At 44.2% G+C, this 17,616-nt stretch overlaps 1 protein-coding gene across 3 annotated transcripts in view; it reads left to right on the forward strand.

Moving 5' to 3' along the window:
* Positions 1 to 17,616, forward strand: part of LOC123755287 (progestin and adipoQ receptor family member 4) — a 362,200-nt gene that overhangs the window by 197,110 nt on the left and 147,474 nt on the right. For all 3 annotated transcript variants that reach the window (XM_069327935.1, XM_045737747.2, XM_069327934.1), the window contains exon 2: positions 15,387 to 15,605. In XM_069327935.1, coding sequence (XP_069184036.1) covers positions 15,387 to 15,605 — 219 coding nt within the window. The remainder of the gene's footprint in view (positions 1 to 15,386; positions 15,606 to 17,616) is intronic.

A 17,616-nucleotide genomic window follows, 5' to 3' on the forward strand; every position in this document is an offset into this window, starting at 1 on the left:
CAACACCTTGTAACCTAGGTATTTGACTACCTAGGTGCTAAGACTACAAGGCGCCGTAACTTGATCAGCTACCCGAAACTCTAGAGAGAACTCTAGAACACTTTTCACTGCCACAAACGTATAAGAGACACGAAAGGAAAGGGAAGACTAGTGAAGTAATTAGTGAGGGTTTGGGGTGAGAGGGAGAGAGGTGGGAGGAGCGAGGAGGGTCATTAGCTGAAAGGGAAAGTTCGGAGAGGGGTGGAGGGAGAGGAATAGATAGGTAGAAGTAGAAGAGTAGATAGTAGAAGTAGAAGAGTAGATAGTAGAAGACGAAAAGTAGATAGTAGAAGGAGAAATAGGAAATGCTGCCACCATCCATTCAAGACCATTACATACAAGACAAGGAATGGAACTTGTTTGTATCACAATTTTCACAAAGATGTTATCATGAGGTCATTATTAGTATGTTCCCTCTGTACCATGTACTCAATAAATCATGAAACCAGTAACCACAGAGGCTTTCTCACCTCAACTCAAAAACTCTAGGGAACAAAGTGAAAGACCATTTAAATAATAAATTCAACAATTATATTTTTCATGATAAGTATCATAACTTAAGCAATCCCATTAAATTGTTAAAGATTAATATTCAAAGTGAGCCATCAGCCAAGAATTTGAGAACCCTACAACTGTCTGCCCCTGATCATCACACAACACTTGTAAACACGACCAAGTCACCATAATGTTCAACTCACCAAGTGTCTGCATATAGCTGGATAGAGGGGGGGGGGGGGGGTCTGTAGCTGACAGAGACTGTCCCGCCCTGCCGGCCGACAGCCTCCCTGCTAGGCCGTCTTCTCTCCTCTGCTGGCTCCTGTTCTTCTCCCTCGTTAATGCTCTCGAATCGATAGCTCTCCGAGTATATATTGGGGAACCTAGTAACTAACTCTGCCCACAAGTAGATAGCCTCAGGTACTCTACCAAGCCACTCCTTAAACGTCGGCATGTGTGAAGGCTACCAGGCTCCAATTATAAGATTAGTAGAAGCAAGGTGAAATTCGCATGATCTGACCTCAGGTCACTTGGTGGTCATTAACTCTAAGAGGTGTGAGATTCAGGCCGCCAGAATGGCGCCTGTCAAATCCTTGTCTGTGACTCATGTATCTCTATGTATTTTAAATACAACTAAACCAAACACCTTACAGTGTTACAATTCTTATAAAGTCTGGACATCTGACACGCAGTAATATTGTAAAAGCGTTCCCCCTTGCAAACACACAACACAATTGTCCCTGTTTCCCCTGCTTGTTACAACTTGTAAGTTGTTACATCTTGGTATAACGTTTTTATAACGTGTTAGAACGTTGGCACAACTTGTTATATTGATTGTTACAATCTGTTAGCAGGTGTTACAACTTGTTGGAAGGTTGTAGCAAGGTGGTAGTTTGGTGTCTGGCGGGGACTCCTTGGTGAGGAGCGACATAGACCATGCCGGACCTTATGTTATAGTTCTGTGTATATCACTCAACATTATCCAGACCGCTCTTCTTCAGGCATAAATATGTCCCTACCTCTCTCTCTCTCTCCATCTAACAACAATTATCCCAGCCTACTTTTTTATATAAATCCTTCCCTATATTCTTATCTCTCTCTCTCTCTCTCTCTATAGATACCTCCCTCCCCTATATAACTCACTCCCTATATAACTCACTCCCTACCTTCCTGAAAAGCCCCCCTCCCCCCTCACAGCCAGACGTGGATGCATTAGTCATATCCTTCATCATTAAAAAGAAAGAGTAATTCTATCTGTCAAATACGAGGTCATCTGAATCCTCTGAAAGTGTGTTGGTCAAGTCTAATCAATTTTGAGGTTTAAAGTGTACTGTAAGTTTCTTGAGTGTGTCTGTTTGTGTTTGTATTTGAAGTCTCTACTTTTGTCTGCATATATATTATATATATATATATATATATATATATATATATATATATATATATATATATATATATATATATATATATATATATATATATATTGGTATATTTTCGTAGCAGGCTTTCTGGTAAATATATGGTGATGACTATGACCGAAAGGGTAAGATTAATGATTTTAACACGAATCTTCTCAATATTTCTAATGTTTTTCTTCACTGTTGAGGGAAGTTGAAAAATTAACTCTCTAGAGGTCATTTTTACACTATATTTATGGTCTGACGCCTAAGGGAAGCATTTCGCATGGCACTCTTTACATTTTCAAAGACAAATTTTCCATACTCTGCCAATGCTTATATTCGCTTGAGGTGAGATGATATAGGACATGACTGAGATGAACAAGTTGATCAATGGCACAATGGGTATTAATAGGCCATTGTGTGTTCTATATTCTTGCTTCTGCTGTTTCTGTGTGCAGAGAAATTCTACCCACTTCTGTCTTGAAGTTGGTAGAATGTAATTATGTGTTAATTGGCTGTGTTCGTTTTGACTTTTTGATGTGTAGGGCCTCGCTGATGTCGAGTCTCTTGTTGTTGTTGTATCTGTCGATAATTTCTGTGTTGCTTGTTAAGATGTCTCTGGTGATGGTCTGGTTGTGTGAGGAGATTATATGTTCCTTGATGGAGCCCTGTTGCTTGTGCAGTGTTAATCCCCTAGAGAGAGACGTTGTTGTCATGCCTATATACCGAGATCTTTGGGGCTGACAGTCCCCAAGTGGGCATGTGAAAGCATAGACGACGTTGGTCTCTCTTAAGGCGCTCTGTTTGGTGTCTGGAGAGTTCTTCATAAGTAGGTTTGCTGTCTTCTTGTTTTTGTAGTAAATTGTTAATTGTATCTTCTCATTGGTGTCTGTGGGGATAATGTTCCTATTAATAATATCTTTCAGGACACTTTCCTCCGTTTTATGAGCCTTTCGGTCATATTTAACACCATATATATATATATATATATATATATATATATATATATATATATATATATATATATATATATATATATATATATATATATATATATATACATATATAGGGGGGTACCACCACTGGTGCAATTATAGGGACCCACAGCCTCAGAGAAGGGAACACAGAGCACTCGGGGAAAAACTTGACATTTAACTCTGAATACGAAAGAGTGTTCACTTCTCCTACCACCCCCTTTTTTTTTTTATTATGATGTACACTTTATTATGCAAGGTTATACAGTTACATATCTGATTTTATACAAAAAATGAACATTAAGAGGACACAAGAAAAAGTTCGCTTCCTAGAGGCTGTAGATTTCCTCGAACTCCTCCGACGCCGGGCAGGAACCGAGGATGCAGCGGGCATTTCCCCTCTGGATCGCGACACTGAGGCGCTGAAAGAGAAAACTTGCTGCTCTAGGGTCTCTTGTGGTGTCAATGAGCTTGGAACCAAGATCCTTAAGAAACCTTCTTGCACTCTCACCCCATGGGCCTAGGGTCTCAGACCCTATTGGAACGAAATTGTACCTTTGATCTAATTGCCTGTACTTGACTGACTTTTGTTTTTCTCTGTGTGTCGCTGCGGCTCCTGCCGTGCCGGCAGAGGGTGATGTATGTCGTTGCCAGGGTGGATACGCAAGTATAGTCCCATGCTAACTGCCTGCCACCCTTCCACGGACGCAGTGTGATTCCGTCTGGTCGGCCGGCAAAGCTAACAGAGTCACGGTTCAGTAGGTTGCGGGGCTCTCTCTCCGCTGGACACTGAGCAGAGGCAAGGCTTCTTTTAATGATGTCGTTGACTTCGTCGTGTCTAGTGTGCCAACCACCCGATTTTCCACAGTGCAGGCCATGCAATCCATATTCGTCAGCATCTGCCTCGCCGCAAATACACCTGTGAACAGTGTGGATAGGGGCAGCAAGGCGGAGAGCGACTGCAATACGGAGCTCCTGCGGATCAAGACGTGTGCCTGTCGCAGACATAGGGACTGCCAGAAGGAAGTCCCCTGCATGGGGAGCCTGCACAGCTGTGAGGCGTGCACGATCACTGGGGGTTGTTGCTGCCTCCAGCAAAGCTGTGGCTTCTTTGTCTACAATGGGGCTGTCCCAACTGGATTGTTTCTTGGCTTTCGGCATGGCTGGTCTGAGTGCTGGGTCTGTCATGGCACCCCATTTCGTGTCGCATTCCGTGTAGTGGGGGTCCTGTATCCCAGCTACATCACTCAGGGTGTCAGGTAGAATTTCCTTAACCAGGTCATCTGATGCTGAGGAGGAAGACAGGAAGGCTGGGACAGCAATTTGGGTGGCGGTGCGGACACCCAAGCCACCGAGCCTGACAGGAAGAGTGGCTTGTTTCCACTGGCATTCGTTGAGGGAGAGGTTAACAACTTTTTCCAGCATGGTCTTCAGTAGGAGGTCATACTCGTCAAGCTTTGGGTTGTTGTAAGATGGGGCGCACCTCAGAAAGTAGGTTAGCCTCGGAAGGGATAGGCATTTGGTGAGGAGATAAAAAGCATCGTGGGCATCGATGTCACCTATTCTGTCTTCCATCCTCCTAAGGTCTGCGATTTTCTTGTCGAGGATCTCCTCAATGGCATTAGACCCGAGGGGAGCTCCAAGGAGGGTGCTGTTCTCGGCCCTAATGACATGGGCTCCAGGCAAGGCAGACCTTATTCTAGCTACGATGTCTGGGTTGGAGGAGACTACTTCACACTTGGAAGGGTTCAGGACGAGACCCAGGCTTACTTCTTGCTCCCTTATTTTCCTGATATCTGACAAGAGGTGGTCTACGGTGCCAGCTATAGTGCCATCATCCAAAAACCAGATGTTGAACTCGCTGGACAAGCTTTCGGTGATTTCTTTTAAGACTAAGCAGAAAAGAAGGGGAGCAAGAGGATCACCTTGCTGAACACCTTCACATGATCTGATTTCATGTTCACCAAAGAGCAGTTTTGACTCGCCACTGTAGCACGATAGTATGAACGGGTAGAGGGGCCGGAAATGGCGATGTACGGCACAAAGTACTGCATCTCTTCTGACCATGTTGAAGGCATTCTTAAAGTCCAGTTTGAGCAGGGCCTTTTCATCAGAAATGTTGGTGATGTATGCTCGTGCTGCATGGGCAGCCGCTTCACAGCCTTGGGGGATTCCAAATCCTAGCTGGATTGGTTTCAGCAATTCAGCCGCTTGCTGGCTGACAACCCTCGTAGCAGCCTTGGCAATCAGGCGTCGGAGAGTGTTGCCAACAGCGATTGGCCTGATTCCTTCGTCCTTCTTTTTGAGAGCACAGAGGGAGGCACCAAAAATGAGAGGCCTGATGACCTCAGGTATCTCACCAGCCAGACACATGTTGACGAACCTTGTGAGTTCCATAAGAAGATCTTGTGCAGCATCACCAACCGCAGGATTTAACATTTGCTTGATATGTTGAGGTTTTAACCCTGTAAAGCCGCCTGCTGACCCAGGTGGAAAAGAAAGGGCTGCTTTGTAGACCTCAGATTCACCAACGGTTAATGGGTCTGAAATGGTGTCGGCTGATGGCGGAACGATGTTGTCGCCTTGAGGGGCAGTGAGGTGCGGGGGGGGGGGGGGATGGGGTCGGTTTGGGGGGGAAGGCGTGGTATCGAGTGGGCTATACACATGACACACAATATACATTCATATATATGTACACCAGGGTATGTATGACACTGAGAATATGGGATTGGCACTTTGTTATATGTATGACACTATAAACTGGGGTTGACACTTTGTGGTGTGTATGGCACTGAGTATCGGAGTTGGCACTTTGAGATGTATATTTCACTATGGCACTATATATACATGGTATTCACTTTGTATGTCGGGGCCGCAAAGTATACACCAAACAGACAGAAATTGTTCACTATCATTCACTGAGCCCACGAGGGAGGTGGTGGGGTGGTGTGGTGGTGAGGGCAGTTTGAAATGCGGCCACTACCAGCCTCCTCCGCCTGAGTGGTGAGCGGGTGTTCTTAGTGACGACTTACTCTAAGGTTCACTTTCCCTCACGCGCCTCCCTCCGCCCCCGCCCTTCCCCATCCCGCCCCGGCTGTTAAGGTGGTAGGCCTCCCTCACTGGCACTGTTGCTGGTGTGTTCAAGCTTGACAAACAGGAGAAAATTGTAAAATACCGTTGACTGGGACGATGGAGGGACTTCAAACGCTGAAGATGTCTTCATATATATACATATATATATATATATATATATATATATATATATATATATATATATATATATATATATATATATATATATATATATATATATATATGTCGTACCTAGTAGCCAGAACTCACTTCTCAGCCTACTATGTAAGGCCCGATTTGCCTAATAAGCCAAGTTTTCCTAAATTAATATATTTTCTCTATTTTTTTTCTTATGAAATGATAAAGCTACCCATTTCATTATGTGAGAGGTCAATTTTTTTTTATTTGAGTAAAAATTAACATAGATATATGACCGAACCTAACCAACCCTACCTAACCTAACCTAACCTATCTTTATCGGTTAGGTTAGGTTACGTAGCCGAAAAAGTTAGGTTAGGTTAGGTTAGGTAGGTTAGGTTGTCGAAAAACAATTAATTCATGAAAACTTGGCTTATTAGGCAAATCGGGCCTTGCATATTAGGCTGAGAAGTGCGTTCTGGCTACTAGGTACGACATATATATATATATATATATATATATATATATATATATATATATATATATATATCAATACTATAAGAGGGAATGTCTGCCTGTGCGTCTCTCTACAGTTTGAGGCCAGACGGTTGGGCCAATTTTTTTTTTTTTTTTTTTTTATTAACATATTAGGTACATGTGCATTAGTGCAGCTGCCCTAGACTATATGAAGTGGAATACAGTGTGTCAAAAAAGCTAACTAGGTGATGCTAAAAAATCCCCATCACACAGGATGGTTAGTCATACAGCGGCATGTGATAAGCGGTCTGCACTGGCAGACCCTGGATGCATTTTGAGGATATCAACAACACAAGATTGAATAAGGTAGCAGTGGTAATACAAGTCCCCATCTCGCAGGATGGTTAGTCATACAGAGCCATGTGTTTAATAGCCTGCACTGGCAAATTTTGGGTATACTGTGAGGATATCTTCAAGAATACGAGAGTGAATAAAGTAATTGCAAAGCTCCAGGTACCTCGTGCCAACTGGTCTGAAAGGTCTAATAACTGGGCATTCAGTGATGTAGTGCGGGAGATCATGCCGCAGTTCCTGCTCACAGAGTTTGCAACTGGAGTGCTCAGGATTGGGAGATTGCAGCTCCGTCACCTGCAGCCACCTGCCACAGGTAACGGTAAGCCAACCTGATCCTTGTAACCACTGTGTCGCACGGTTGGGCCAAATTTGTAGGGGGTAGTTTTGTAGTCTGCGGTATGGGACAGCCATAGTCTGGTCAGGGAAGGTTTAGGTTAAACGATTTAAGAATTATTGTTAGCTAGCTGTACCCGGCTACGCGTTGCTGTGGCTCAGTCTGGTTAAATGGATAAGAAAGAAAAAAGAAAGAGCACGTTTCTAATATGTTTAATCTCACAATGCCTGTGGGTATACAATATTTTTTGTTGTTCCATTGTCTGTGGAGATATAGAGATTGATTGACTCTAGAACTCCCGACTCTCCCCCGTCCCCTCGTCTTCCCCACCATTCCCCACTCCACCGTCCCCTCGTCCTCCCCCACCGTTACCCACTCCACCGTCCCCTCGTCCTCCCCCACCGTTCCCTCACATAAAAAACTGTTTTTCCCCCCAAAAATATGTTTTTTACCTGTCACAGGTGTGACACCTATATAGTATAAAAAAAAAAACACTTGCGCGTATTCGAACGGAACGTTGTGTCAAAATTTCAAAGCAATCGATGAAGAACTTTCTGAGATTTAAGACTTTCAGCAAACGAACATTTACATTTTTATTTATATACATTATTTACACCCCCCCCCTCCCCCCCACCACCCTCTCTCCCCCCCCCACCACCCTCTCTCCCCCCCCACCACCCTCTCCCCCCCACCACCCTCTCCCCCCCCACCACCCTCTCCCCCCCACCACCACGCTCCCCCCCCCACCACCCTCTCCCCCCCCCACCACCACGCTCTCCCCCCCCACCCTCTCCCCCCCCCACCACCCTCTCCCCCCCCACCACCCTCTCCCCCCCACCACCACGCTCCCCCCCCCACCACCCTCTCCCCCCCCCCACCACCACGCTCTCCCCCCCCCACCACCACGCTCTCCCCCCCCCCACCCTCTCCCCCCCCCTCCCACCCGATTCTCGTATTCGATTCTGGTCAAGTGTGAAATATTGGTGGAAAAGATCGACAACTTTTTCGGCATAAGGAAAGTTATTTCCTTAAACACACAAAGTAATTTAATTGCTCCTTAATATTATATTTTACGAAGGGAAGAGTGGTTAAGCTGGTGGGTGTTAGGGGGGGGGCAAGGGAAGGAGGTGGCGTGGGGGGGGGGGGATTTGAACTATCAGGGGAAAGCGCCAAGCCATTACGACTATATAGCACTTGGAAGGGATCAGGATAAGGATTTGGGATGGAACGGGGGGGAGGGGGGAGGAATGGTGCCCAATGGGGGGGGAGTGGGAGGGAAGACGAGGGAATTGGTAGAGTGAATTTAATGTACCAGGATTGTAACTGGATGAGGTTCTGAGAGTTCTTCTACTCCCCAAGGATGGCCCGGGGCGAGAGCTTGGTCCAACGGGATGTTGATAGGTGCAGGTAATCATATCCACAACAGCCCGGTTGGTCCGGCACTTCTTGCAGAAAACAAAACGTCCAGTTTTTTCTTGAAGACGTCCACTTTTGTACCAGCAAGATTTCTTATACATCCTGGGAGGATGTTGAACAACTGTGGACCTCTGGTGTTCATACAGTGTTCTTTGATTGTGTTTATTGCACCTCAGTTGTTCAGTGGCTCTCTTCGGCATTTCTTTCCATATCGTTCACTCCAGTATGTTACTATTTAGTGTAAATTTGGGACCTGTCCCTCCAGTATTTTCCTTGTTTATATTATTTGATATCTCTCTCGTCTTCTTTCTAGTGAGTACATTTTGAGAACTTTGAGACGATCCCAATAATTTAGGTGCTTTATCGCGTCTATGCGTGCCGTATATGTTCTCTGTATTCCCTCTATTTCAGCAATCTCTCCTGCTCTGAAGGGGGAAGTGAGTACTGAGCAGTACTCAAGACGAGACAACACAAGTGATTTCAATAGTATGGGCATTGCAGTGGGATCCCTGGATTTGAAGGTTCTCATTATCCATCGTATCATTTTTCTGGCTGACGCAATATTTGCTTGGTTATGGTCACTAAACGTCAAGTCATCGACAACATTATTCCCAGATCCTATACATGTTGCTGTCCTGTAGACTTGACTGTGTTTTGTACCCTCTATTATGCTTCAGGTCTTCATGTTTACCGTACCTGAGTAACTGGAATTTATCACTGGTAATCATCATGTTATTGTCTGCTGGCCAGTTGAAAACTTTGTTAATATCTGCTTGTCTGGGGAACCGACTCGTGAGATTTATATTTATTTAATTTATATGAATTTATATAGAATTTATATTTACGTTAATTTATATATTTTGATAGCAATTTGTATGATGTTTAACGGACTATTTCTGCAATATTCTCACAAATCGACTCCGTACACATTAGGGGGTTTATAATAAATTTATATATATGCAGCCAATCAAACTACAGTAATAAACTACATATATTAGTAATGAAAATTTAGAGACCTAATCTTATTATACAGTAGGCCTAGTCCACCAGGTATAATCAAGGATGAAGACACAAATAATCTTCGTAGTTGAGAGACTAGCATCCACCACCCAAGTAACTGATGTACCAAGAATAATTCTTACTTCCTCTTCTATACCTGGGTGATGTCGCATGTGTGCTAACCGGTTCGCCCCATATCTACCTAACATTAACTGGCCAGAAATGTGGTAATAAACGGGTTTCGGTAAGACACTTCCCTTGTTTGGATGTTGACTGCGTCTTGATGATGGAAGAAGCACTAATTTTATCTCCATAACTCTTCGTCCAAGGGAGAATTATAGGAGCTCAATTTGCTCCAGCGCCTCTGACAATAACAATGGCTGACCTCTCCCCCCCCCCCCCCCCCACTGACGCCCTAGCTCTTTGTCCAGATGTCAACAAGTGGTAGACAAGTCACATTTACTCTATTTTGATACTGATAATTAAGTTAATTCAAATGAGATGTTTTTATGATGTTAAAAGTCCAAAGACTGGTGTATTAAGAAATAATTCCCAACAGAATAGCAGGTGAATTTATAGCACTATGTGGCAATGATATCCCGTTTTCTATTGACGGAAATTTCCACTACAGGGTACATTTTCTATGGGTTAACTTATGTATACAACAGCAACAATATTATCTACTTATTGTATTTAATATTAGTAAATTGTGTCGGGTTTTCTGACAGCTTATAGTTTTTCAATGTCTTCAGCAGAGGTAATGTTCATGCTGATTTTTGTCTCATCTGTAAAAGGTGATACGAAGTTGTCACTTGTATTGTTGTCTATAGCTGAAATGTGAATAAGGAAAACCAGTGGTGCAAAGATTGAGCTCTGAGGCACAGAGCTTTTAACTGTGATTGGACTCAATTTTATTTCGTTGACCGTTACTCTTTACAGTCAGTTAGACAGAAAATTGAATATCTATCACCCTACTTTACCTGTTAGTCCCGCTGACTTCATCTTATGAGCTATCACTCCATGGTCACATTTATCAAAGACCTTTGCGAAGGCCGAGTATACCACATCTGCAGTGTTTTTCTTCTAATGCCTCAGTGACTTTGTCGTAGTGGTCAAGTAGCTGTGAGAGGCATGATCTTCCCGCTCTAAATCCATGTTGGCCTGGGTTGTGGAGGCCATTGGTCTCCATGATACTAGTGACCTGACTCCTGATCACTCTCAAATATTTATATTCTGTGGTACGTTAGTGCAACTGGTCTATAATTCTTAGGTAAAGTTTTGCTTCCACTCTTGTGTTGAGGGACTATGTCTGCTGCTTTAAGCACTTCTCTTATCTCCCAGTGTTCGAGCTCTTCCTCCACACTACACTGAGTGCCTGTGCTACTGGCACTCTGCATTTCTTCATAAAGAAATATTCCGTGAGTCTGGACTCGGGGCTGAGTGCATGAGCATGTTGTCAATTTCTCTTTCAAAATGAGCAGAGTTCGTGTTGATATCAATTATATTTTCAGGGGTTTGGATATCGTGCATAAAGAAGCTTTCTGGATCTTCAACTTTCATTCTGTTTATTGGAGAGGTAAACATATCCTCATACTGCTTTTCTTTCGGATTTTGCTTATTTCTTCGTCATCCTCTATTTCGTTTTCGCATATGTTAAGAAATATTTTGAACTTTTCTTTATCTCCCGTATGACTTTCTATTCTATTACCATTTCTTCAATTTGATATTATTGCATCAGTCTCTGTTATATTTTATTAATCTCCCTGTTTAAATTATTCTTTTTTTTTGCAGGATGGTCGTGTCTGCTTAAGCATTTCCGTTTTTTTTTCCTTCCGTTGTGCCGTCTGTGTTCTCTTTCTAAGCTGGTCCGCTTTCTGGCTTTCCACAGTGGAACATGTCTAAAACTCATGAACAAATCCACAAGGGCCGTGACGAGGATTCGAACCTACGTCCGAGAGCATCCCAGACGCTGCCTTAATCGACTGAGCTACGACATGGTAAAAAGAGTTGAAACCGAAGTTCTACTGAACTTACTAAAGAGTCTAAAACACTCTTTGTATCCTTATGCAGTCAGTTGTTCTATTCCTTGCGTGGGAGTTTTGTTACTTTGAACAGTTTCCCTTTGACTGTTATTAAAATTGAATTTGTTGAATAACCCGTCTGGCTGCATCGATTTTTTTAGATGTATTACAAGTAGTGATGGTAGTTGTACTTCAATGAGCTTGTGGTCTGAGTATGTGGTATCTGACATTGTAATGTCCCTAATTATTTCTTCATTGTTTGTGAGGATCAAATCTAAAATATTTTCGGTCCTAGATGTTGTATTATCAGCTGGGTGAGCGAACATTTGGTACATAATGTAAGTAGTTGTCTGACACCTGTGGTAGTGACACACGGTGTGTGTATAGTTGTGCTGGCGAGGTACAGTTGTCTGACACCTGTGGTAGTGACACACGGTGTGTGTATAGTTGTGCTGGCGAGGTACAGTTGTCTGACACCTGTGGTAGTGACACACGGTGTGTGTATAGTTGTGCTGGCGAGGTACATTTGGTCAGATCTATTACAGCAGGTGGTGCAAACTCCCAGAGGTGCTATATGTACTAATAAATGTGAATGTGGGCCTGCGGGCCGCGTCAAGCAACAGTCTGTTGGACCAAGCTCTTACAAGTCAAGCCTGGCCCCGGGCCGGGCTTAGGGGTTACTTTGCCTTGAGGTTACCTTCAGATGATTTCGTGGCTTAGCGTCCCCGCGGCCCGGTCCTCGACCAGTCCTCCTGGTTGGTTGTCTGGTCAACCAGGCTGTTGGACGCGGCTACTCGCAGCCTGACGTATGAGTCACAGCCTAGTTGACCAGGTATCCTTTCTAGGTTTTTATCCAGTTCTCTCTTGAACACTGTGAGGGGTCGGCCAGTTATGCCCCTTATGTGTAGTGGAAGCGTGTTGAACAGTCTCGGGCCTCTGATGTTGATAGTTCTCTCTCAGAGTACCTGTTGCACCTCTGCTCTTCAACGGGGATATTTATTTATTTATATATTTTTTTTTTTATATACAAGAAGGTACATTGGGTTTGTGAGAATATGTGAGAGAGTGTCTCTCAAGATTCTCCCACAGCTGACTGGAATGGCTCATTGCAGTGCACAGTGCACCGATCTTCGTGCACAAGCCTATCTCTTAACCCTGGATAGTGACCTGGCATGTTGGGTATCTCCAGGATGCCCACTTAACCAGGAACACTTTCATAATACGGAGGCCGCCATATGTCCAGGCAGGAAGTAGATACAGGGAAGTTAAGCATACTTGCCACCAAGGGTCAGTGAGTACATTGGCCGGTGAAGAGAGACAGAGGGGAGACGCCAGCGACCGTCTGACCTCTGGGGTCAACCAGCGCGATGGTGAATAACAGCTATGATGTGGTCGTGACGTGTTCATGACGTCACTCCTGCTACTGCTCATCGAACGAGCTAATATGATTGGTTCCTGCCCATTTGCTGCAATGCTATTGATCAAATTGTAATCCCCTTGTGTGTGTCCCACAAGATGCCCTGAGCTTCAGGCAAAACCCATTCAAGTGAGGGAGACCAAACCCAGAGGACGGGTTCTGTTCTGTCTACTGGCCACTAGACTGAACACCGTCTATTCCTCACCGTCAAGTTAACTCAGCATCTCTACAATATACCACACACTCACCCAGAATCACGAGTGTGAATATATTGTTCAGAAGCCTAAAGTGACAAATCTCCAGAGCGAAACAGACTGGTGTCAGGTAACCCCTGGTGACAAAGATCGTTGTGAGTGACTTAGAGTGAACTAAGGCAGTGCCGCCGCCTAAGTAACCTGTGTGTGACTTTACCACAAGTGTACCTGCATGGTACCGCAGCCGCCGCCACTCTGTCCTGAGCGTGTACCTCAGTACCTCAGTACCTCGAGGCGCCCGCCGCCGCCCTCACTACTACGTGATGTCACCACGTTACTCATCGCCAGCGCCAGTGTGTGTGCGGGCGTCTGTCTGTTAAGCATACAGCCCACCCTACTGCAAGTACCCTCCGTGTGTCTACGAGCGAAACCAGCTGTCAGGCCACCTACGAGTGCTTGTATAAATGTGCCTGAGTGAGTGAGTGAGAAAGGAAAGGTACCTTATCTGTAAGTACAAGAATCTTGTCATTGTTTTATTGTGTCTGTGTTGATCTGATGGATCAACCACAGTTCTCACCTTCTCATACCTGTCACAGGTCATAGGTGAATCGACGGTGTATGCGTGTTTATCTGTGTGGTATCACTGCATTTCACTAGTCTGTGAATGTGAGCTTCACATACACCACACATTTAGTATTGTGTGTGATTATTATTGTGCATGTTATTGCCTGTCCCATTGACAGTGTATTTGTTGATTTATTGCGCATCATCATTACCCGAGTATCCGGTTGGAACTCTTGTGATCCCTTTGCACACCGGCGGTTAGGTTGCCGTGTTAATGATTGACTGTCAACTGTGTTAAGTTAGGTGTTTCTCCACGAGTGGATACGAGTCGTTTAGCCAGACGTCAAGAGTCTCGCTAATATAACCATAGCTTTGCTGATGCCAAACTAAAGTAAATCAAGCACCCTTTGTATCAGTGGTTAAGTTAGTAAATAAACTACTGTTAAGCTTTATGCGGTGTTTCCGTTGAACCACTTCTGAATACTGCCAACTATTACTTAAGCCTTCAGCTCCAGGTGTCTTCAACACCGAGTTGCCTATTATTCACTAAACTATAAATGTGATGAGGACCCTAGGAGTCCCTTAAAGTGTTAAAACATTGAGGAGATTCCAACGATCAACGTGGACCAGGACCAGGTGAGGCTAGTCTGAGAAGAGACCCTCAAGGACTCTAACTCGACCTTGCTCCCAGGCCCTGTACGGTTGCTCTCGTATTTTCCATTCTGCTAATTCCGACAGCTTCGTGAAGCATCTGCCACATGTACATTGGCGACGTACGCATTGCAGTGGTGAAAGCAAAAAAGAAAACCCCCACAGAATACATTGCATAGTATTTACAATCTTGTAAAGCCACTAGTACGTGCAGCGTTTCGTTACATTATTGGAATATTTAGAAGTAGAAGAACTGCCACAACCCCATCCAGGTACCTATACCATTGTCCTTTCACCTGATGCCTTAACCAGCTGTCAGAGCAGCATGGTCGCACTATCAGTCTCTTTATCACCTCGTAGCGTGTCTTGATTTTCAGGATGATGAGAAGTCCTGCCTTACCAATGATCCTCTTGACTGTTTACTGCTCCATAAATGTCATGGTGAATCTAATACCTCTGACGGCCCTCGTCTTATGTGTTCTGACTCTCGTATTGGTAACCCAAGCACTTGGGCTGGACGGTAGAGCGACGGTCTGACTTCTTGCAGGTCGGCGTTCAATCCCCGACCGTCCAAGTGGTTGAGCACCATTCCTCCACCCCCGTCCCATCCCAAATCCTTATCCTGACCCCTTCCAAGTGTTATATAGTCGTAATGGCTTGGCGCTTTCTCATAGCTCCCTTCCCCTCTCGTACAGGCATCGTCAATACCAGCCAGGAATATTTTATTATGTGACGGCCGGTCCAAAATGTATGCCAGTGTTGCCTGCTTTTTGTTTATAAATACTTATCTCGCCCTTGGGATCAGGTTGAGGTGAAGTAACGTGATATTGTCTGGTGGTTGCAGGTGTGCCCATGATGTATATCCTGGTGTGGTGGCGGTCGTTGCTGCCGTGGGCGGACATCACGGTGCCGGTGCTGCCGTGGACGCACCTCGTCTCCACCGTCAGTCCCTGGGTCGGCTCCACCATCTACCACCTCTTCATGAACCACCGCGCCGGCGAGTCCTGCTACAAGTCCCTCCTCCACCTCGACATGTTCGGCATCTGGATCACTCAAAGCTTCGGTGAGCGCCTCCTGCTCCCCGTCTTCCCCCAGCAAGAGGGCCTCGTGTCTTAGGAAGGCTGGGGGAGGGTTTAAGGAGTTTATATTCTTAAACAAAAAGTATGAATGTGTGACCTATAACAAATTATACCAAACTTTACTTGTGTAGACTCGTCTAAGGAAACTTTTGAGCTTGGTAAATGTGGGATGTACTACGAACACAACATGCTGGATTGAAGATGAAATATCTTTTTTTTTTTTTAATTGTGTTGGAATTTAGATTGCGGTGTATCCTGGCCTGGCGAAGTAGGACATGAGTCAGGGGCCAGATTCACAAAGCAGTAACGCGAGTACTTACGAGCCTGTACATCTTTTCGCAATCTTTAAAACTTTGGCGGCTTTGTTTCCAATTATTAAACAGTTAATGAGCTCCGAAACATCAGAAGGCTGTTTATAACAATAACAACAGTGGATTAGGAAGTTCTCATGTTTGTAAACTGTTTAATAAATGTAAACAAACCGTCAAAGATTGAGGACGGATGCACACGTTTATAAGTACTTACGTAACTGCTTCGTGAATCTGGCCTGGGGTTCGTAAGTACTTGCGTAACAGCTTCGTGAATCTGGCCTGGGGTTCGTAAGTACTTGCGTAACTGCTTCGTGAATCTGGCCCCAGGAATGTATCCTAGAATGGTGAGTGGTATACTTGTGTTGGGTGAATATCGTCAAGTGTAAATGCTAAAGAAGAAAACATATCTTAGGGAGTATTTCTTTTTCACACAGTACAGAGCAGAGTGTGATAGGTTTTTGAGAGGAAGAATTTCAAGGAGACTGTGCTGTGTGTTCTGAGGTGTAAGTTAGTCTCAACAACAGGTAGGCTTCCAGGAAGTCATCCTCGGAAGACTTACTTGGTGTTTGGGGTAAGCTCTTAATACATACACAAAGTAAGCTTTCGGCGAAGAAGTCATACGAAAACTTTCTAGGCTTTTAAGGAAGATTTCATAGATAACTAATTTACTCTTTTATGGAAGATGTCTTACGAAGACCTCTATCATTTGGGAAAGATGTATTGGACAAATTTGAGTATTTTGAACAAAATCTAATAGAAAATCTAGCTAGGTTGATGTATAATACACCCTATGAAGATGGGCTAGTATATTATGGAAGATCTAGAACAAAACTACATCTAGCGTTAGGCCCACAGGCAGTGAAGATGGCTCTCTCACAGACGACAACGAAGAAATGAGTAAAATGTTGAGGCTACAGTACGATTCTGTCTTCTATGAACCCTTAAATACACTCAACATCGATGATTCAAACGAATTCTTCATTAATGTTATGTCAACATCAAACCATATTTGAGATGTCACACTAACCCAACTAGGTTTTGAGGTTGTTATACACATTATGCCCATAGTGCACCCTGCACCAGGCCCTGATTCCTGGAATTTCATATTCAATTCCCAAATTCCAAAAAATCACTATCACAGGTCCTTAACATTATTGGAGACGGAGCCTAGAAAATTATGTTATCCCTCACATGCATAAAACAGCGCAGACAGCACTACTCCATAAAGGAGGTAATAAGGCAAAGACAAAAAATTATTGACCGATAGCTCTAATATCATATATCGTAAAAATCTTTGAAAAAGTGCTAAGAAGAATGATCACAAAATATATGAAATCAATATCTACATAATCCTGGACAAGATGGGTTCAGTACAGAACACTGTTGCCTCTCACACCTGCAGGACCACTTGTCTTGCATGGTCCTACAGGCCATGCAAGACAAGCAAAACACTCGTGTAGCAAAACACTACACTGATTTCATGTAAGCAGGCGATGAGTCACAATAACATGGCTAAAGTATGTTGACCTGACCACACACTAGAAGGTAAAGGGACGACGACGTTTCGGTCCGTCCTGGACCATTCTCAAGTCGATTGGGAATGACAATCGACTTGAGAATGGTCCAGGACAGACCGAAACGTCGTCGTCCCTTCACCATCTAGTGTGTGGTCTGGTCAACATTT

The sequence above is a fragment of the Procambarus clarkii genome, chromosome 20, assembly GCF_040958095.1.
Source record: "Procambarus clarkii isolate CNS0578487 chromosome 20, FALCON_Pclarkii_2.0, whole genome shotgun sequence".
NCBI lineage: Eukaryota > Metazoa > Arthropoda > Malacostraca > Decapoda > Cambaridae > Procambarus > Procambarus clarkii.